Source organism: Hyla sarda, chromosome 2, assembly GCF_029499605.1.
Source record: "Hyla sarda isolate aHylSar1 chromosome 2, aHylSar1.hap1, whole genome shotgun sequence".
NCBI lineage: Eukaryota > Metazoa > Chordata > Amphibia > Anura > Hylidae > Hyla > Hyla sarda.
The window spans coordinates 72437053-72459064 of NC_079190.1; the positions used below are offsets into that span (position 1 = coordinate 72437053).

The window sequence follows — 22012 nt, forward strand, 5'->3', positions numbered from 1 at the left end:
TACCAAGCACCGCCACAACCACTGTGGCCACTTCATACAGAAAGAATAAAGCATACTCACCTGCCAGGTGTCCTATTGGTTGCTGTTCTGACAGTGCATGGTCTTCTCTGCTCACCACTTTCGTGTGACCTGTTGACATGCAGGACATTCCCAGACATGCAGGACATTCGCCCAATCACAGGCCATTGCATTGACCAGTCTCAGCCATTTACTGGTTGAGCAGACATTTCATACTTGTTGGCACATCACTAAGATGCAGTCAGTATTGCAGACCTGGGCCCTGTCCAACAGCAAGGGATCGGCATTCTTAATTTTTATTTTATTTTGAGGGCACCCTGACTTTTTTTTTTAAACATTTTGCTCATAGAAAACCCTCTATAATGACTACAACTACAAGAACATTACAGATACCACACCATTCCTATAATTATTGTCACAAGCTAATGCTGTTTCCTATACAATATGCTAGTTCTGAACCAGGGAACTGGCTGTCAGGAATGTGTCAAAAATACAATAATAAAGATACGAGTTTGACTTTGGCTCCTTAGCTACCCTGACTGACAAACCAAACAGGGCCATGCCTGTCACCTTCTACCCAGAGACTGTTTGACTTTCCAAGTCATTGTTATTTCATTTTAAAAACCTGTTTGGAGAAGTGTGACACACGAGTCTAATGCCTATGACACAATATGCAAATCTCATAGTCACCACAAGTTTTTATTGGATGAGGAGGAGAACTTAGTTCCGGAGTCTAGTGCCTTATCCTACAGTTGGAGAACTTCTGCTTTGTGATGAAATACAAATTCTCATTTCTGGAGTCCGACTGAAAGGAATAATGAGAAGACGCAAGATGTTCCTCTGATACCAGTAAAGAGCCAGACACCGGAATTACAGTAAGATATTATCTATAGTATGTTAATGGTCTCTAGTGTTATTTATTAAGGAGATAGACGTCAAGCAGTATAAAACTTTAACCCTTAATCTGAACTTCTAGGACCATGCTTGTTGGTTTGTCCTAACTGTATACTGGGTTTTATATACCTATTTATTTAATTATTATGACTTATGTAACTTTTATCATAGATTTATAGAAGTTGAATGATTTTTGTTTTGTGTAATTTGAATTCAATCTAGTTATATTTGCTTAATGTTAGTAACTGACTATAATTGTGGTTGCTTATTTCTGTGTGTTAGGTTGTCAGTAGTGAATGGACTATCATTGTACAGTTCTATACAATCATCATAAAAACCTCACTGCTCATTTGTATCACCCTACTTACTACTTTGTTTTTATCTGAGGTTGTGCGGTTTATATTTGTTCTTTTTATTCACTAATGTGCTGTCTACTGTAGTAAATTGCTTTTAGTTAGTGTAGTCTTACTCAGTGCCTCCTGTTCTCCTTTGACACGTGATGTCAGGAGAGAGAAGGATGGGGCTTGTTGGGTTTAAACTCTCTAAGAAATATGCTGCTGCCAGAGAAGTCTGTCAGGCTGGGTTCACACTACGTTTTTGCCATACTGTTTTCAATCCGTTTTTCTAGAGAAAACCGTATGGCAAAAAAATGGATGGAACAGTATGGAAAAAAGTAAACCGTATGCGTTTTTAAACAGTATACTGTTTTTAAAAGTACATACAGTTCTGTCAGTTTTTATAAAAAAAAAAAAAAAAAAAACATACGTTTTTGAAAATGTTGTCCATTTTTAATGGGAGGGGTCTTGGGTGGGGACTTTAGGATTCAAATGCGCATGTGCAAAGTAAAAACGTATACGTTTTTCCCGTATGGAACTGTATACATGTGCGTTTCCCATTGATGTCCATGTTTAAAAAAAACGTATGCGGTTGCAGTACGGTTTTTAAACCGGAGTCAAAACCGTGGTTGACCACAATTTTGTCTCCGGTTTAAAAACCGTACTGCAACCGCATACGTTCTTTTTAATATGGACGTCAATGGGAAACGCACATGTATACGGTTCCATACGGTAAAAAACGTATACGTTTTTACTTTGCACATGCGCATTTGAATCCTAAAGTCCGCATCCAAGACCCCTCCCATTAAAAATGGACAGAATTTTCAAAAACGTATGTTTTTTTTTTTTATAAAAACTGACGGAACTGTATGCACTTTTAAAAACAGTATACTGTTTAAAAACGCATACGGTTTACTTTTTTCCATACTGTTCCATCCTTTTTTTTGCCATACGGTTTTCTTTAGAAAAACGGATTGAAAACAGTATGGCAAAAACGTAGTGTGAACCCAGCCTCAGTCTCTCCATATACATGAATGTTTGGCCAAGCCGAACGTTTATGTGTATGAAGGGATCGGGAAAGATAGCTGTTGGGCCAAACCATGTGTATGAATACCTTTAGAAGGATTTAGTGCTAATACACTGTTCACAGTCTGTCTCACTAGTGGAGCCTTTAAGGATTAGGTGTTATTGAGGCTAAGAGTTAAACTTTAAATTAACCAATCAGATTGTTTATTGTGAGTAGAAGGAAACCCCCTTAAACACAAGGAGAACATACTAAGCCTAAAGATGTTGTCCTATGCCAGATGCAAACCTAGGACCAGCGCACTGCAACGTATTAGTGTTAACCTCTGAGCCACCACGGGCATACTCCAGAGCTTTTCTTCTTAATCCAGTCCAATGGCTCTTTACTCTGAACCATACATAACACTTTGTGATTGATTTTTGACATGCGAGAAGAAAAATTAGATGGGAGTGGAGGCATTACTGTAGTGTTTTTACTCACAATATACACCTAGGTGCCCTGAGGAACTAAACAAGAACCACTGTGATAAACCAGTAAACAGCACATTAACAGGATACTCTCACATGGCTTATAACCGTGGTTTGTTTTTTGTTTTTTTTGCAGAGAAACCATTTTGAAGGACACAAACCAATTTGGCCTTAAAGGGGTACTCTGGTGGAAAACTTATTCATTTTTTTTTTTTATCAACTGGTGCCAGAAAGTTAAACCGATTTGTAAATTACTTCTATAAATCTTATTCCTTCCAGTACTTATTAGCTGCTGAATACTACAGAGGAAATTCTATTCTTTTTGGAACCCAGAGCTCTCTGCTGACATCACAAGCACAGTGCTCTCTGCTGATATCTCTGTCCATTTTAAGAACTGTCCAGAGTAGGAGAAAATCCCCATAGAAAACATATGCTGCTCTGGACAGTTCCTAAAATGGACAGAGATGTCAGCAGAGAACACTGTGTTCCAAAAAGAAAATAATTTCCTCTGTAGTATTCAGCAGCTAATAAGTACTGGTAGGAATAAGATTTTTTAATAGAAGTAATTTACAAATCTGTTTAACTTTCTTGCACCAGTTGATTTAAAAAAAAAAAAAAAAAATTTCCACCGGAGTACCCCTTTAAGGACACAGACAATTTCATTTTTGCATTTTTGTTTTTTCCTTCTCGTCTTCTATGAGACATAACTTTTTTTCCCATCTACAGACACATATGAGGTGTTTTTTGCGCAACCAATTGTACTTTGGAATGACACTTTTCATTTTACCATAAAATGTACAGTGTGGGGAAATTAAAAAGAAAACTGCAATTTAGCTAATTTGGGGTTTTGTTTTTTTTACGCAGTACCCTTTTACAGTAGCATTACCTTGTTGTCTCTATTCTTTGGGTCAATACGATTAAAAAGATACTCACGTTCATATGCTTTACTATTATTGTACTACTTTTTTTTTTTTAAATGAACTTTTTTAACAAAATACGTATGTTTAAAACTGCCCTATTCTGACTCCTATAACTTTCTCATTTTTCCTATAAGGGGCTGTATGAGGGCTAATTTTTGTGCTGTGATCTGTAGTTTTCATCAGTACCATTTTTGTTTTGATAACTTTTTGATCGCCAAAAATCAGCAATTCTGGTGTTTGGTTCTTTTTTACATTTACACTGTTCACTGTGCGGCATAATAAACCTTATATTTAAATAGATCGAACATTTACGCATGTGGCGATACCAGATATGAGGTGTTTCTAATTTTTATTTTTAAAAATTACGTTTTTTAATGGGAAAAGGGTGTGATTTATATTTTATTGGGGGGGGGGGGGGCTGTTATATATTTTAAAACATTTGCTTGATATTTATTTTTCACTACTAACAGCAATCATTAGATTGTTATAACATTGATGAGTACTATTGACCATATTCTTGTACAACCTGACTCTCCAGGCTGCACAAGAAGCTCTGCCATCCTAAACGCCGGAGGGAGGTAAGAGACCTCCCACAGCCATTTGAGCTTATCAGACCCCCGCAATTGCACCTCGGGGTGTGATAAACCCACAGAAACCTCAGTTTTACTATAGATTCCACAATCAGGATTGATCATGGCATCTTTAGGGTTATTGGTGGACATAAGCGTGATCACTGATGTCCACCATTTTTGGTGAGTCCCCGGTGGAGCTCACCTGCTATGTAGCATTTATTAGCAATCGTCATAAACACACATACAATGTACTGCAACACAGCGCAGGCTAGAGAGCAGCACACAATAAATGAATACAATTAGTGCACATACCGTGACATTTACATGTTGATGCTCCTAATTAAGACAATGGGAGCTTCAGGGACCCCACCCAGCATTGCCGATGGCTCAGAGAGAGCTACGGCACAGCGCTGCACAATGTTCACATGCCCTAGAATAAGAAGAGAGGTCAGATTGGATAGAAATCGCACAGCTACAGAATACAACAGTAATGATCGGTTATATAGATCGGTGATATATAAAGAGACATGCATGGTGGCAAAAACACTGCATGTGCCATTACACATTGATCATAGTTGATCATTTTACTTATATCTATAGGGCCAACATATTCCAGAGCACTGTCATAGCTCATTTCATTCCCTGTCCCTATTGGGGCCCAGAATCCAAATCCCAAATAAACCTGTGAGGATGTCTATGGAGTATGAGGGAAGCCAGAGTACCTGGAGAGAAGCCGAATGAACAAAGGGAAAATACAGACTACATGAAGGTCAGATCTGGATCCCGAAACCCAGATCACGTGGGAAACATGTCAGAATATACCGTTTTTTTCGCCGTATAAGACGCACTTTTTCTTCCCCAAAACTGGGGGGAAAAAGTCGGTGCGTCTTATACGGCGAATACACCCCTATTGCGGCGGTCCCTGCGGCTAATACAGGACATCACCGATCGTGGTGATGCCCTGTATTAACCCTTCAGACGCGGCGATCAAAGCTGACCGCCGCGTCTGAAGGGAAAGTGACACTAACCAGGCTGTTCAGTCGGGCTGTTCGGGACCGCCGCGATTTCACCGCGGCGGTCCCTAACAGCCCGACTGAATAGCCGGGTTAGTGCTTACAGGACACTGGGAGGGACCTTACCTGCCTCCTCGGTGTCTTCTCCGTTCAGGGATCCCCTGTATGGCCGGCGCTCTCCTTCCTCGTCGTCACGTTGTCGCGTACGTGCGTCGGCGTGCCTAACGACGTGATGGCGGCGACGGAGAGCGAGGATACCCGGCCGGCAGCAGAGACGTTCCGGAGCAACGGGGACACGGCGACAGCGATGGAGCGACATCCAGGGCAGCGGTGACGGGTCCGGAGCGGCGGGGACACGTGAGTATTACCTCCTATGCAGTGGTCTTCAATCTGCGGACCTCCAGATGTTGCAAAACTACAACTTCCAGCGTGCCCGGACAGCCAACGGCTGTCCGGGCATGCTGGGAGTTGTCGTTTTGCAACATCTGGAGGTCCGCAGGTTGAAGACCACTATTGGGTTCAAAATCTTTATTTTTTTAGATTTTGCACCTATAAATTGGGTGCGTCTTATACGCCGGTGCGTCCTATAGGGCGAAAAATACGGTACATACAATAGATATACTGAGAAAACGACAACACCTGTTCAGGCAGTGCTGGGGCAAAAGGGCAAACACAGGAGACCTTATATTTCAACGGGTCATATCAAATATGGCATCGAATAGCAACATGGGCAAAGCAAGTTTACAAGTTAGTCAGTCACAATAAAGTGATACGTGATAAAGTTAAATATTACTCAGTTGAAAGCTGCTTTACAACCTAATTTCACCCACACCCCACATACATAATGCCTCGATCTCAGTAACAAAACTCTCCACTATTCTGCAGGTGTGCACAGTCCTGCGGTGGCCGTGACTCATGATACTGCTGTTTGATGATGAAAACCTAGAAGTGAAGTGCTAGGAAGTGCTAGGCTACACCTGGAAAGACTCCAAACTGATAAAGAGAATTGCCATCATCCCACTCTGCCTACAAGGGATTGGCACATACTTCATTTTAATTAACCCTTTGAGCTACTAGTCATCGACCATAGTACGGCTCTTTTCACACGACGTTTGAGTCATTTTGCTGTATGCTTCAGAAAATCTTCTGGCAAATATAGCAAACTGATCTATAAACCCCAATCACCCGACGGAGGTTAGTAAAGTGTGGATTTGGCCTACATCCCGGTGGGTTTTTTTCGGGTTTGTTCGGGAATATCACAGACTGCCGCATTATGACATAGAGCAGGATCCAGTAAAAAAAAAAAAAATAGAAAAAAGCGTACGGTATACTTTTTTATTTTAACATGGAAGGCTATGTATGGCGGATGCTATACAGTGGTGTGAAAGGAGCCTAATGTTGTTTTTCAATGATAAGTCCACCTATACAACCATTGTGCCCCAGTGCATCTAAAATCCAAGAGAGAGATTTATGAATCTATTTTTACTCAATTGTGGTCTATTTTGCATGCTTTTGTATTGTTTTTTTTTTTTGTTTTTTGTTTTTTTTAGCAATATTGGTTTTGTTTGCGTATTTTTTTTTTTTAGCTTACAATATAAGTAATTTCTGAATACTTATCTTTGCAGGCCTCTTTACATGCAGTGGTCATTAAAGGGGTACTCTCCTGGAAAACATGTTTTTTAAATCAACTGGTGCCAGAAAGTTAAACAGATTTGTAAATTACTTCTATTTAAAAATCTTAATCCTTCCAGTACTTATCAGCTGCTGTATATTACAGAAGAAGTTCTTTTCTTTTGGAATTTTTTTTCCTGTCTGACCACAGTGCTCTCTACTGACACCTCTGTCCATGTCAGGGACTGTCCAGAGTAGGAGCAAATCCCCATAGCATACCTCTCCTGCTCCGGACAGTTCCTAAAATGGACAGAGGTGTCAGCAGAGAGCACTGTGTCAGACAGAAAGGAAATTCATTTTGAAGTCATTTTGTTAGTCTTGGTGGACTTGGCGCATTATTTATCACACATCTTGAGAGAATCTGATAATGTGCATGTCTGCCAAAAAAAGACACAACAGAAATTACTTGAAAAATGACCTTCTTCAAAGATATCAATTTGCCGTGATAGGGTATACAAAAAGAGGTTGTCTTTTTTCCTTTAAAGAGTACCTGTCATGAACAGGACCAGAAAGAGGACCCTTGGTGGCTAAACTTTTAGAGGTTAATTTAACACATAAAGTTACAAAATTGTATTAAGAAGCAAATTAGAAAAGCAATTCAAACAGGCTTATCTATAACATATAATTTTGTTATTACTAATGACAGGTACCATGTACGATTATTTTCACCTAGATCATTTTATGAATTTTTGCTTTGTTTCAGAACCTCAACATGGGAGCACAAAATTCTAAACCCGTGCACAAGAAGCAATCCCGGGTGGTAATGTTGGGTCTTGACTTTTCTGGAAAATCCACCATTCTTTATAAACTTAAAATGAATCAAACCGTAGAGACCTTTCCCACTGTTGGATTTAACGTGGAATCCCTAGAAATTGCCAGGAATGTCTTTATAACCGTGTGGGACGTTGGAGGTCAAGACAAACTGCGCTCAAACTGGAAAGAGTACCTAGAAGATACGGACATCCTCATCTTTGTGGTAGACAGTAGTGATAAATTCAAGATACAGGAGGCTACGGCCGAGCTGTTGACCATATTGAACAATGAAAATATGACCGGAGTTCCTTTCCTGATTTTGGCCAACAAACAGGATTTACCTCAGGCTCTGTCCACCAAGGAACTTGTGAATATTCTAAAACTAGAAAATTACGATGATAGAGCGTGGGAAATACAAGCATGCAGCGCATACACTGGGGAAGGATTGTCCGAGATGGTGCATTCAGTGTTGCGTCTACTAAAGAAGGCACGAGACCCATAATTTCATGTTTTCAATTTTTGGTCCTTGATCTAAATTCAAAATGAACTGCAGTGAAACCGCTCCAATAGTCCACCTCTTTGAGAAGACCACCTCTTTATGCAGACACGATGTTTTGTATCAAATTCCATCATATACTATGTACACTGGCTTTATTGTTTGAAAGAATCATTTTCTATGCAATTTTGGTTTCACTGTATATTGTTTACAGGTTAGATTGTTTCATTTATTCAGGATTTAATTATTTAAATATCTTATTAAAAGATGAATGCATTTATGTTTATTTATTTACATCTGTATGTCATTGCTTTGAGTGCAACTATACAGATAAGAGGTGGTCAACCTAGCGCATCATGAGGGCTTCACACTTAACATTTGACTCTACACTAGGTCCAGTGTCTGTTTAGCCAATTTGCAGCAAAGAGTATGCTTTACGTATGTGGTCACTCTGGGGAATACAAGGACAACTGAGTGAACGTCCTTAAAGGGGTACTCCACTGAAAACTTCTTATCCTCTATCCAAAGGACCCCCGCGACATCCAGGCCGGCAGGGGCGGCGGCCAGAACACAGAAGCTTGGAGCTTCCGCGTTCGTGATGTCATGCTCCGCCCCCTCTATTCATGTCTATGGGAAGGGACATGCCAGCTAGTACATAGCCGTCATGCCTCCTCCCATAAACATGAATGGAGGGGGCGTGATACCTGTGTTCGCCAGTCATTGGGTATGGAGCGGAGTTTGCTCTGTGCATCGAATGACAGGGGTGCCGAAGCGGAGACCGTTGGAGTCCTCAATGGCGGGACCCCCACGATTAGACATCTTATCCCCTATACTTTGAATAGGGCTTGTTCACTCCACAAGGCACTCCAAGGCACAAATATGTTGGCAACCTGTCAAAATGTGATATCAAGTATATAAACATGGACGGTAATGTACCCTTCTTAATTCACTGACTTGAACGTAGTCAGCTAGAGACTACATTCAGGTAATTTTCTGAACATGCACGTGTTTTGTCTTGGACTTAAAAGTGCAGCAATCCATGTGTATGCTCAGAAATGACCCGAGTGTAGTCACTAGCTGACTACATTCAGGCCATTGAAGTTGTTGGGGCTCATGCCTGTCCATGTATACATAGTCATCCCATTTTCACAGGTTAGCAATGTAAACGTGCCTCGGAAAGGCTCATTCACAGTGTGAACCTACCCTTATTTCCAAATGCTTAAAGGGGTACTCCGGTGGAAAACTTTTTTTTTTTTTAAATCAACTGATGCCAGAAAGTTAAACAGATTTGTAAATTACTTCTATTAAAAAATCTTAATCCTTCCAGTACTTATTAGCGGCTGTATACTACAGAGGAAATGCTTTTCTTTTTAGATTTCTCTTCTGTCACGACCACAGTGCTCTCTGCTGACCTCTGCTGTCCATTTTAGGAACTGTCCAGAGCAGGAGAAAATCCCCATAGCAAACATATGCTGCTCTGGACAGTTCCTAAAATGGAAAGCAGAAGTCAGCAGAGAGCACTGTAGTCGTGACAGAAGAGAAATTCAAAATGAAAAGCATTTCCTCTGTAGTATACAGCCCCTAAAAAGTACTGGAAGGATTAAGATTTTTTAATAGAAGTAATTAACAAATCTGTTTAACTTTCTGGCACCAGTTGATTTAAAAAAAAAAAAAAAAAAGTTTTCCACCAGAGTACCCCTTTAATTGACTACAAGGTAGGTTGAATTTGCATATGCAGAATCCTCTACTGCCAACAAGGTAGCCAGGACCCTTGTTTCCTGCAAGGGAGCATCCAATTTATCTGACATATTTGGGGGGGTGGGGGGGAGTTTATGGCATATTGATAGTTATATTATATTGATAATGTGATAATTTATTTAATTCATTGTATTGTATACACTGTATCTTTTCCAACCTATGGGAAAAAGAAAGTTCCAAAATACAAAAAATGGAAAAAGAGCACCTGGGGCCAAAGGGGAGCACCCAATGACACATACTGTCCCCTGTGCTCCAGTTGTTGATCGCTGAAATAAATATACTAAGATGTTTATACAGTAGTGATTTTACTAAGTTGCCAAAACGAACCTTGTAAATTACAGCTTTTATTCAGATTTCTTATGGGGTAGTTGCATCATCATTCTACTCCTACCTAATTTCAGGGGCCAAGGTTGCAACGGCTGGTCAATAGATTTTTGGGCTACACAATTAACATGTGCATGGCTGGTTTTATTTGTTTTCTAGGCATAAAGATTATATTGTGGAACCTAAGAATAGGGAAGAACAGGCAAATTTAAAAGCACATAAAAATGTTTGTACCAACACATATCATGAGCCTGCATAATTTCACTATGTTTTAATAAACTGTATTTTATATTTATGTAAATGTGTGTGAGTTTTTATGTCATAATGTTGCTGTTAATTTTGCACCTCTGAAAAAAGATTAAACCATGTCCTCTATCTCTGTATAATTACATTCTGTCATTCATTCATTGATTCTGTCATTCATTCATTCAGACTTTCCTCTACTTCTCCATGCAAAAACTATGGCGCACAAGTAATTTGAGGCAGATCCATGCCTTGTGGAATCAAAGCCCCAATGAGGACAATCAGGGAAAGAAAACAGAAAAAAAGAAGGGGAATTGCGCCCCTAGTGAAGTACGTTCATGTGGAGGGTACTAGTGGTGGTTTAGAGTGTTACTCACCAAGTAGAGTTGCGCTAAGAGCACAACACCTCAGTACGCTTTACACAATATCCAGACCTGCAGCCATGGTCTTCTGGAATCAGGCTTGTTCTCCCAGTGGTAAGTAGCATGTAGGAAAGAAAAACAATCTCTGGCGCTGGTCTACTGAAGATGATAGGACTAGGACATCTGGTATTCTTATTTTAAAAGTGTTTATTACATAGTTACACAAGCAACGCGTTTCTGGTCCGTACCGGACCTTTTGTCAGGCAAGGTGTATAATAACAGTGTGAACAGCCAGGTTTAAATGCACTCAGAATGTTGAAATAAAAGGTTACGTTCATTATGGGATTCATGAACAGCATCTGCAAGTGCGCAGGTAATGCGTATGAGAAGTTTGGTGCATACAAAATAAAAACAAAAAAGTAAAAACAAGAGAATTAGGAATTATCCTATGTGGTATCAAACATATATCAGATGTCTGGTTGTTGCAGGCAACGCACTGAGGTATGTAATAAACCCTTTTAAAATAAGAATACCAGATGTCCTAGTCCTATCATCTTCAGTAGACCAGCGCCAGAGATGGTCGTTTTTTCTTTCCTACATGCCAATGCGGACAATGGAATTTCCTGATAAGGATTATTTTCTGCTCAAGAACTCCTGTTGTCATTATAGCCATTTACCTAGTTCTCTCTATGCCAGGGCTGTAGATATAGCAGGTGCAGGGGTAGCAGTCACATCCAGGCTACGGTGGGTAAGTAGACCTTAAGGTTAATTTGCTTCACACAACAACACCAGTAGCACAAGGTTGATGGGGCCCTCTTAGGCTGGGTTCACACTTGTAAAGCTCCAGACGGAATCAGTTGGCGCTAGGACCGCGCAGACATTGCCGTTCCTATAGATGGCAATGTCTGTGCAGCGGAAGTCCACCAGAACATTGAACAGGTTCAATGTTTTGGCGGAAGCTTTCGAAATTTTGATTTTCTGGGCGGAAAGTCCGCCTCAAAAACTCTGCAGTGTGCAATGTGCAGCGGAATCCCATGTAAACCCAGCATTGGGTTTCTGCTAAATCCCGTGCCGGAAATTCTGTAGTGTGAACCCGGCCTTAGGGTCTATTCACACAGCAGAATTCCCACTTCAATTCAGCCTCAAATTAAAGCCCATAGACTTGGGATTCTGCACTCCCATTCACACTTCTGAATTTCCGCTTGCTGAAATTCAGAAGTGTGAATGGGAGTGCAGAATATCATAGAAGTCTATGCGCTTTAATTTAAGGCGGAATTCTGCAAGCGGAAATTCTGCAGTGTAAATAGACCCTTAGGCTGGGTTCACACTGTGGAATTTCTGCTGGAGATCAAGCTGGCGGCACTAGGACTGTGCGGACTGCATTGCCGTCCCCATAGATGTCAATGCATTTCTGAGCAGATCTCCCAAAAGATCAACCCAGAAATGCTTTGCCGTCTATGGGGACGCTTTCAAGGTGGGACCCCCGCTGGCCATCTGCACTGAAGTTTCTATGCCCGACCCCTTATTTGAATATTCATTATCTTCAACTACACGTCCTAGTGACGTGGAGTCACATATCCCCTGAGTGCAGCGCTCTGTGTGCAAAGCGCATGAGCATGATGCTGTGTGTACGTCGATACTGAAGCCTCACGACTGACCCGGGTGTAGCGAGGGTCCGGCGCATGCACAGTGGCACTGCCCAAAGCAGTACGCAGAGCTCTCACGTCATCAGGATGTGAGAGCTGGGTAAAATCTTTATGCGTATGCGCTCTGAAAACAGAGCACTGCGCCCCGGGGATGTGTTACTCCATGTCACTAGGACGTGTAGTTGAAGAAAATTAATATTCAAATAAGGGGGCGGGCATAGAAACTTCAGTGCAAATGGCCAGAGGGGGTACTTTAAAGGGGCATAACTCGGTGGCTGATGGGCCAAATAAAAGAAAGGGACCCCTGTATGAACTCCTTTTCACCCACACTATAACCCAGCATATTGGGTTTAGTGTGGGTAAACTTGCTGACAGTTTTCCTTTAAGAACCAGTGTTGGGATGAGGAGAGAGTCTTTCAATCAGACCAAGTGAGGAGCTCATTCTGCGGTCAGCACCTTCTTGGAATACTCAAAACTCTTCGGGTTGACTGTCACTAAGGCCTGGTATATGTTTTTACAATAAATGTTCCCCTTTCTCTCGCTTGTCTTCCTAATGGGCCCAATAACTTTAATAGATTGAATGTATTCTAACTATGGTTATGTTCAGTCCCATTCCCAATGTGGGTCCTGTATCCATTAAATAGCAGCAAATAGATGGGCATTTGTTTTAAAGGAAAATGGTCACAGGAGACCGATGCAGGGTCTCGGACTGCTGAACCTACCTGCAGTCCAGAGCCCGATCCTCCAAAGGTCCCCCTCTTCCAGCGCTGACTTGCATTTTGAGGCGGGCCCGTCCTCTAGATTTAAATATTCATAAGCACCAGTCACGTGAGCGCTCAGTAGGTACGAGAGCTCACGTGACCAGCGCGGTGTATCAGGTTATAGTGCCAGTGAACAGGTGACCATTTTCCTTTAAACTGTTAAACGTTCCTATTTTCTATTATCCCCTTTATTAGAAGCCATCATACACTTCTATTTAATTTCCCAAATGTATACTGTGTCTGTATGGGGCTCAAAAGTGTGTTGTGCTGTGCTTTAGAGACCGCACAGTATACGTTCAGGAAATGAAGTGAACATTGGGGAAGATACATTTTCTTCAGCATAAAACCTGTGCCGAGGAAAAGTTCACCAGTTGCCCATAGGAACCAATGTACAGGGTACATTCACATGGGCGGGTTTACAGAGAGTTTTATGCTCCAAGTTTGAGATGCAGCAAATTTTCCGTCGCAGCTCAAACTCCCAGCGAGAGACTCACTGTAAACCCGCCCGTGTGAATGTATCCTAAAAACACTACACTTCACTTACGCAAAATAAAAAGTAAAACACTACATATACACATACCCCTACACAGTCCCCCCCCCCCTCCAATAAAAAAAAATGTCTTGTACGGCACTGTTTCCAAAACGGAGCCTCCAGCTGTTGAAAAACAACAACTCCCAGTATTGCCGGACAGCCACTGACTGTCAAGGCATGCTGGGAGTTTTGCAACAGCTGGAGACACCCCATTTGGGAAACACTGCCTTAGGGTATTTTTGTGGCGGGTTCAAATCCCCAATTTAGGCCTCAAATGCGCATGGCGCTCTCTTGCTTTGGAGCCCTGTTGTATTTCAAGGAAACAGTTTAGGGCCACATATGGGGTATCTCCGTACTTGGGAGAAATTGCATTACAAATTTTGGGGGGCTTTTTCACCTTTTACCCCTTATGAAAAGGTAAAGTTGGGGTCCACACCAGCATGATAGTGTAAAAAATTTTCATTTTTACACTAACATGCTGGTGTTGCCCCATACTTTTAATTTTCACAAGCGGTAAAAGGAAAAAAAGACCCCCAACATTTGTATCGCAATTTCAGTACAGAACTACCCCATATGTGGGCGTAAAGTGCTCTGCGGGCACACAACAAGGCTCAGGAGTGAGACCGTGCCATGTACATTTGAGGTCTAAATTGGTGATTTGCACAGGGGTGGCTGATTTTACAGCGGTTCTGACATAAACACAAAACAATAAATACCCGGATGTGACCCCATTTTCGAAACTACACCCCTCACGGAATGTAAAAAGGAGTATATTGAGCCTTAACACCCCACAGGTGTTTAACGGATTTTCGTTAAAGTTAGATGTGAAAATGAAAAAAAAAAAATTTCACTAAAATGCTGGTGTTACCCTACATTTTTCATTTTCACAAGGGAGAATAGGAAAAAAGCCCCCAAAAATTTTAAGCTCAATTTCTAAGTAAGAACATACCCGATATGTGGATGTAAAGTGCTCTGCGGGCGAACTACAATGCTCAGAAGAGAAGGAGCGCCATTTGGCTTTTGGAGAGAGAATGTGTCTGAAATTGAAGGCCATGTGTGTTTACAAAGCCCCCCCCCCCCCATAGTGCCAGAACAGTGGAACCCCCCCCACATGTGACCCCATTTTGGAAACTAAAACCCTCACATAATGTAATAAGGGGTAAAGTGAGCATTTACACCCCACTGGTGTCTGACAGACATTACCCCTTATTACCCGTAAAAATGAAAAATTTAATTTTTCATTTGCACAGCCCACTGCTCCAAACATCTGTCAAACGCCAAAGGGGTGTAAATGCTCACTGCACCCCTTATTAAATTCTGTGAGGGGTGTAGTTTCCAAAATGGGGTCACATGTGGGGGGGGGGGGGGTCCACTGTTCATGGCCTCCCACTTCTATTCCAACCAAATTCTCTCACCAAAAGCCCAATGTCGCTCCTTCTCTTCTGAGCATTGTAGCTCGCCCGCAGAGCACTTTACATCCACATATGGGGTATTTCCATACTCAGAGGAAATGGGGTTACAAATTATGGGAGGCTTTTTCTCCAATTACCCCTTGTGAAAATGAAAAATTTGGGGTAACACCAGCATTTTAGTAAAAAAATCTAATTTTTCATTTTCAAGTCCAACTTTAGCGGAAATTTGTCAAGCATCTGTCGGATGTTAAAGGGGTATTCCAGGAAAAAAAACTTATTTTTTATATCAACTGGCTCCAGAAAGTTAAACAGATTTGTAAATTACTTCTATTAAAAAATCTTAATCATTTCAATAATTATCAGCTGCTGAAGTTGAGTTGTTGTTTTCTGTCTGGCAACAGTGCTCTCTGATGACATCTATGCTTGTCTCGGGAACTGCACAGAGTAGAATAGGTTTGCTATGGGGATTTGCTTCTAAACTGGGCGGTTCCCGAGACACGTGTCATCAGAGAGCACTTAGACAGAAAAGAACAACTCAACTTCATCAGCTCATAAGTACTGAAAGGATTAAGATTTTTTAATAGAAGTAATTTACAAATCTAAATATAATAGGAGCATGTGCTGGGAAATAGCTGAGAAGAATGACAATAGATAAAAAAACAGAGGTAATGTCCTACCTTAGGATTAGTAGTGCTTCATCTTAATGGACCAAAGTACAGGTTTCTGAAATATGGATGAGGTTTGAAAAAATGAATAGAGGAAAATGATAATGAAATGGTGCAATAAGTGAATGGTATAATATATACTAGTTAGATACCCGGAAATGTTAAATGAATAATATGGCAGTGGTCCCGTTAGTGGGTTGCTCCAGCGCTGCACAATGTAATGCAATGGTATCTACACTTCCTTAACAGAGATATGATATAGCTTCCTGATATGATTGAGTACCTGGAGTCTGTAGATGGTCAGAACGGTCACCTTCCAGGGTAGAGATCTCTAGAACAGGTATAGCGGGAGAACACTCCGGCCGGTAGCGTCTCAACCGGCTTCCGTCCTCGTGGCAAATAGCTCGGTGATGTGAGCAGCTAGTAGTGACGTCACTAAGGGGGCACAGAGAGTCCACAAAGATATCGACGCGTTTCGAAAACACTCGGCTTTCCTTCGTCGGGATACACGATGTGAGTAAGTGGCCGATATTTATAGGAGGAAGCGGACCTGAAGTCCTCCTATAAATATCGGCCACTTACCCACATCGTGTATCCCGACGAAGGAAACCCGAGTGTTTTTGAAACGCGTCGATTACTTTGTGGACTCTCTGTGCCCCCTTAGTGACGTCACTACTAGCCGCTCACATCACCAAGCTATTTGCCACGAGTACGGAAGCTGGTTGAGACGCTACCGGCCGGAGCGTTCTCCCGCTATACCTGTTCTAGAGATCTCTACCCTGGAAGGTGACTGTTCTGACCAACTTTGAACGCCGTGTCTAAAGGGTTAATAGCGAGCGGCACAGCGATCACTGCCGCAAGCTATGAAACCCGGGTCGCGGCTTCAGATACATGCCGGGAATGACCCGATATGACACGGAGTCACCGCGTGACCCCGCATTATATCGCAGGAGCCGGCCAAGGACGTAAATATACGTCCTTGGTCGTTGAGGGATTAATCCTTGCCTAGATGGGGTATCAGCAAGTCTTACACGCAATATCTTGGAAACCAAAGCGGCACAAATCAGCAAAAACAAATTATGTATTTGTTTTTAAAATTTAAGAGCATGGGGTGGAAAGTGGGTGGGGTTTCAGCAAATCTAATGCACAATATGTTGAAACCAAAGCGGCAGAAACATTAATTTTTGCAGCACAAACCAGCACAAATGCAGCTCAAACGAATGGTGTATTTGTTTTTTAAATTTAAGAACATGGGGTGGAAAGTGGGCAGGGCTTCATAAAAATCTAACACGCAATATCTCAGGAACCAAACCAGCACAAATGTTCATTTTTGCGGCATAAACACAGCACAAAAGAATGGTGTATTTATATTCATATTTTGCGAACATGGGGTGCCAATTTCACACAGGTGATTTTTATGTTCCTTTTCTTCGCAGTCTTCTGGTTTTGTGAAGCATAAGATTACAATGAATTTGGAACACAGTGCTTAGGTAAAATGACATAGCAATGTATAGGAAACACCATGTAAAAATAAGGCATGTTAATCATAGCTGTAATATTGTGAGCTTTTATATTACTATTTTTATGTCCATCAACTCATTTTAATGTCCTAGCTCTTACTATTAGTCATCTACCAGCAGCCAATGTAGTCACGTGATATGAAGACATGAGCTGTGATCATATAGTACCATCAAATTATAATACACAATAATGCTCATGTTCATGCTACATACAGGAGATGGCTATAAATATATTTATATACGTCACAATGATGTCACAATTACTGTCTATAACTGAAAACACCTCAGTACTCCACAATGAAATAAAAACTTGTGTTCTTTATTGCACATGATGCAATGTTATAACCTCATCTTGGGCCCTTTCAAGCAAATACGAAATGTTTAGTGTTAGATATGTACACACACTAAGGCTGAACTCATATGAAATAAACATTTCTAACTTGGCCATGATGTTTGGTGTCTAGGGGTGGAAACATTACATGTGCAGAAAATAGTAAAAAAAAAAAAAATAACTGCTCCTAAGGCTACCTGCATATGAGGGCACTATTTTTGCGTGACCAATTGCACTTTGTAATGATGTGATGTGACCAAAAGCAGCAGTTACAATAACTTGGTCATGTGATCACCAGTCTATCTTTCTAAAGCTTCCAGTGCTTAATTTGTCAGATCAGGATGTCAGTTCTGAGTCTCATTTCCTGTAGACTACAGGATGATATTATCATCTACCAGATCACCTCCTACTAGCTCTTAGATCCCTCCCAGCTCCATCTGCTATGTCTACATGATCAGGCTATATAGTAGATTTAACCCCTCCCCCTCTCGGCCATTTTTTCATTTTTGCACTTTTGTTTTTTTACTCCTCACCTTCTAAAAATCATAACACTTTAAATTTTCCACCTACAGACGCATATGAGGGCTTGTCTTTTACACCATCAATTTCACTTTGTAATACGATCAATCACTACAATACAAAATCTACAGCGAAACCAGAAAAAAAAATATTTGTGGGGCAAAATTGAAAAAAAAAATGCTATTTTGTAAATTTTGGGGGCTTAGGATTCTACTAAGTGCACTTATCAGTACAAATGACACCTTACTTTTATTCTGTAGGTCTATACAGCTACATGGATACCCAATTTATGTAAGTTTTATTTTATTTTACTACTTAAAAAATTATAACTACATGCACCTATTTTAGTATGTTTAAAATTGTCCACTTCCAACCCCTATAACTTTATTTTTTATTTTTCTGTATATATAGATGTATGAGGGCTCATTTTTTGCGCCATGATCTGAAGTTTTTATCTGGACCATTTTTATTTTGATGGCACCTTTTGATCGTTTTATAAACAATTTTCTAGCATATGAAGTGACCAAAAATACGCATTTCTGGACTTTGGACTTTTTTATGCTTGCGCCTTTGACAGTGTGGTTTAATTAACATTATATTTTAATAGTTCAGACATTTACACATGCGGCAATACCACATGTTTAGGTTTTATTTTTATTTTATTATTTGAAAAATGAGAAAAGGGGGGTGATTTAAACTTTTATGTAAGTATACATACCTCTGCTTCATTTCTAATATTAACCTGTGCTGCACTTTATCAGAAAAAAATCCCTAACAGTGCTTATACAAAGATAACTAAGGCTGCTTTCACACTATGAATTTTTCCGTTTACAAACTTCCGTCACATGTTCCGTCACTACAGCTGCAAAACCCGGCCGTTACAAACCCCTGACGGCCGTGACTAAATTGCATTGCAGCCTATGGGGTTTTGTAACTGCCCGTTTGCACCCGTATATGCCCGTAATTCATTACGGGCGTTATACAGTGACGGGACATCGTGACGGAAAAATTACTGCATGCAGGTCTCCTAGGACTTTATTCACCATTTCCAGGTAACTGGAGCACTTGACAAGCTGAACTAAATCATGCAGACTAAAGTCATCAATGGCCAAGCCCCCAGGTTAGTGGCAAAACAAATAGCTATAAGTTCACTCAACTTGATTAAACACTGTTATACAGACTGTGCACTCACTACTTTACATTGTAGCAGAGGGTCATTTCTCCAGTGTTGTCACATGAAAAGATATAATAAAATATTTTAAAAAATGTGTGGGGTCACTTATGTGAGATTGTATGTTCATGCAATATTTCGTCTTTCCTTTTAAATAAATTAGCAAAGATTTGTAACATTTTGTTCTCCTTTTGTCATTATGGAGTAGTGAGGGCAGAATGATGAAGGAAAACATGATTATTATTTTTTTAGCACAAGGCCACAATACAACAAAATGTAAAAAAAAGTGAAAGGGTCTGAAGACTTTACAAATGCAGAGTTATATATGTAAGGTTTACTGTTATCTTGTTTTATAAACAGGGAACTAATGCGTGTCCTCTCAGACAATAGCTTTTATTCACATATTCAACCAACATTTAACATGTGATCACCAGAGGAAGCAGGATGCGGAAGTGTAGCATCCTGAATGTTCTGCACAGAAAACAATCACAATGAACATCTGGTGACCTTGCTGACTTACCTATGCATCAAGACATACTGTAATATCTTACCCAGGTGGACTTACCATGACCTGAGCTGCTGGCCACAGAGCATGGTTCTATGCATGCATGGCTAAAACACACTTGGCATTTGCTTATATATTTAATCTATGTGCATTATATACCGTATGTGTAGTATAAACACGTAAGATCAAGCATCTATAAATCCACTAACTTCATACAAAACACAATAAGAGATAAGGAAAATGCTATAAATTATATATGTGGCGTGTCAGCTCCTAAGATCACTATTTCTTCATTATTCCTATTACATTAATACTGTCTTTATAGTTCAGACCTTCTGTGGTCAATGCTGTACACTGTGCACAAAATATAAGAACCTGAGAATTCCCTGTTGTTCCTTAGCACCAATAATGGGGTATCCGTTATTAAAGTCCTAATTTATTGTTTACATTAAGTTTTTCTGTGTGGGTTTAGCCTTTCTTTTGCTTAAAATAATAATGTTTCTGGTTACTTCTTTTTCTTTACAGAGGGGCGGGGGGTTATTGATGGTCGTATAAGGCTTTCATTTTGGCACCAAAATGGCGGCCATTCAATCCTGAGCTTGCAGGCAGCTGTAGTGATACAGGACAGTGCTTACACTAGATATATGTGCATATACTCTTTTTATAGAATTTCTTCTATCTCTTTAGATGTCATCTCATGACAGTGGGGCTTTATTACCTATGGAAAAAAAATGAAAATTATAAAGTTGGTGCAAACCGAGGGATTGTCTGGAGAACAAGGGTAAGCTCCATTCACTTCTAAAGGGCCAAGGGCATCCTATGTAAAGAGGTTACCAGGGACCTAATGAAATGAAGGTAAAAGAATCCACAGAAGGTTCCGGTTTTGGCCAAAAGATTTAAGTCTTCCTATCCAATCTCTAAAGTCTCAAGAGTGGGTTAATCAATCTAAAGGACCCCATGGAAAGGCGTATCGAGATAGCACTGAAGAGATCTTACTCTTCTGCAGCATGTGCCAATTCAGTCTATGAGGATGTGGCTTAACCAACGAGTCTCTAGAGATGAATTTCTCATTCATTTCAAGAAGGTCAGTCTGGCTATGGACTACATGTTAGATGCTTTCTCTCAGCATGCCAAATTGCCTCAAGATCTATGGAGCTTTCTACAGCAGGAAGATGGGCCCTTTGGTTGCGTCCCTTTTTTCTTTCAAAAGCCTTCCACTCAAGAAATGCCTAACCTTGCTATCCCCTGGATCTCAAAACCAGAAATGTTGGAGACTGCTATTCAGGATCTTATAGCTCTTGTAGCTTTGGAACTTGCCCCCTTCAGAAAGAGTAAGGGCAGTTTATTTCCCAGTGTTTTTGGCTTTGAAACTGCCCATTGGCATAAGTACCACCCCATTTGTTATCACAAAGGTGGTTTCATCTGTGGTTACGGTCCTAAGAGTCCAGGGTGTATGAATAATCCCATACATGGACCACTGATTCTCACACAGTCCAGAGATCTGTTGTTACAACATATCAGGATCACTCTAAATCTGCTAGACCAAGTTGCCTGGATAGTCAATGAAGAGAAGTCAGATCTCACACCAGCCACAACAAAGAACTCTTCAGGATTTACCATTGACTACGTTCAGAAGAAACTGTTTCTGCCTTAGGCCACAAAGCACCATATAGCCAAGCACTAAAGGATTCTGCAAGTTGCTTGTCATGTTTCTCAGGAAGCATATGCGGTATCTAGGACTACTGTTGTCTGTGGCAGACATAGTTCCTTGGACCATTTGGGACTTTAGACCCCTTCAGAGGGAAGTCCTACAGAACTGGAACAGACGTTTGATAGTTCTGGACAAATGTATATCTCTGTCCCCCTCTACTTGTCACTCCCTAGCTTGGCTTTGCTATCGGTTGAGAAGCTCATATTCTTCAAAAGACAGCTCGTGGAAATTGGAGTCCCAGAGAACAAGTTCTAACCTCAAACCTAAAAGAACTGAGGGCATTATACAAAGCCTTTTGCCATTTTCCTCCATTCCTGGTTGATAATGTGCTCAAAGTCTAGACCGACAATATAGCATCTGTATTCTACATCAACAAGCAGGGAGGTACC

General features: G+C 40.8%; 1 protein-coding gene and 1 long non-coding RNA gene across 3 annotated transcripts in view; one reads left to right on the forward strand and one right to left on the reverse strand.

Moving 5' to 3' along the window:
• The window catches only part of LOC130358600 (uncharacterized), a 56387-nt gene that overhangs the window by 15906 nt on the left and 18469 nt on the right, over positions 1-22012 (reverse strand). The window contains exons 2-5 of one of the 2 annotated variants that reach the window (XR_008889583.1): positions 15879-15924; positions 10313-10427; positions 6835-6906; positions 4543-4660 (exon numbers count right to left, since the gene is read on the reverse strand). This is a non-coding gene — a long non-coding RNA (uncharacterized LOC130358600). The remainder of the gene's footprint in view (positions 1-4542; positions 4661-6834; positions 6907-10312; positions 10428-15878; positions 15925-22012) is intronic. The other variant, XR_008889584.1, reaches the window with a different exon arrangement.
• ARL11 (ADP ribosylation factor like GTPase 11) lies at positions 757-9431 on the forward strand. The gene is made up of 2 exons (XM_056562062.1): positions 757-893; positions 7618-9431. Exon 2 carries the CDS (start codon positions 7627-7629, stop codon positions 8167-8169), a length of 543 nt encoding a protein of 180 aa, XP_056418037.1. The 5' UTR covers positions 757-893; positions 7618-7626; the 3' UTR covers positions 8170-9431.

Coding starts and splice junctions, on each gene's coding strand:
- ARL11 (XM_056562062.1), top strand. CDS start 7,627: ATGGGAGCACAAAATTCTAAACCCGTGCACAAGAAGCAATCCCGGGTG.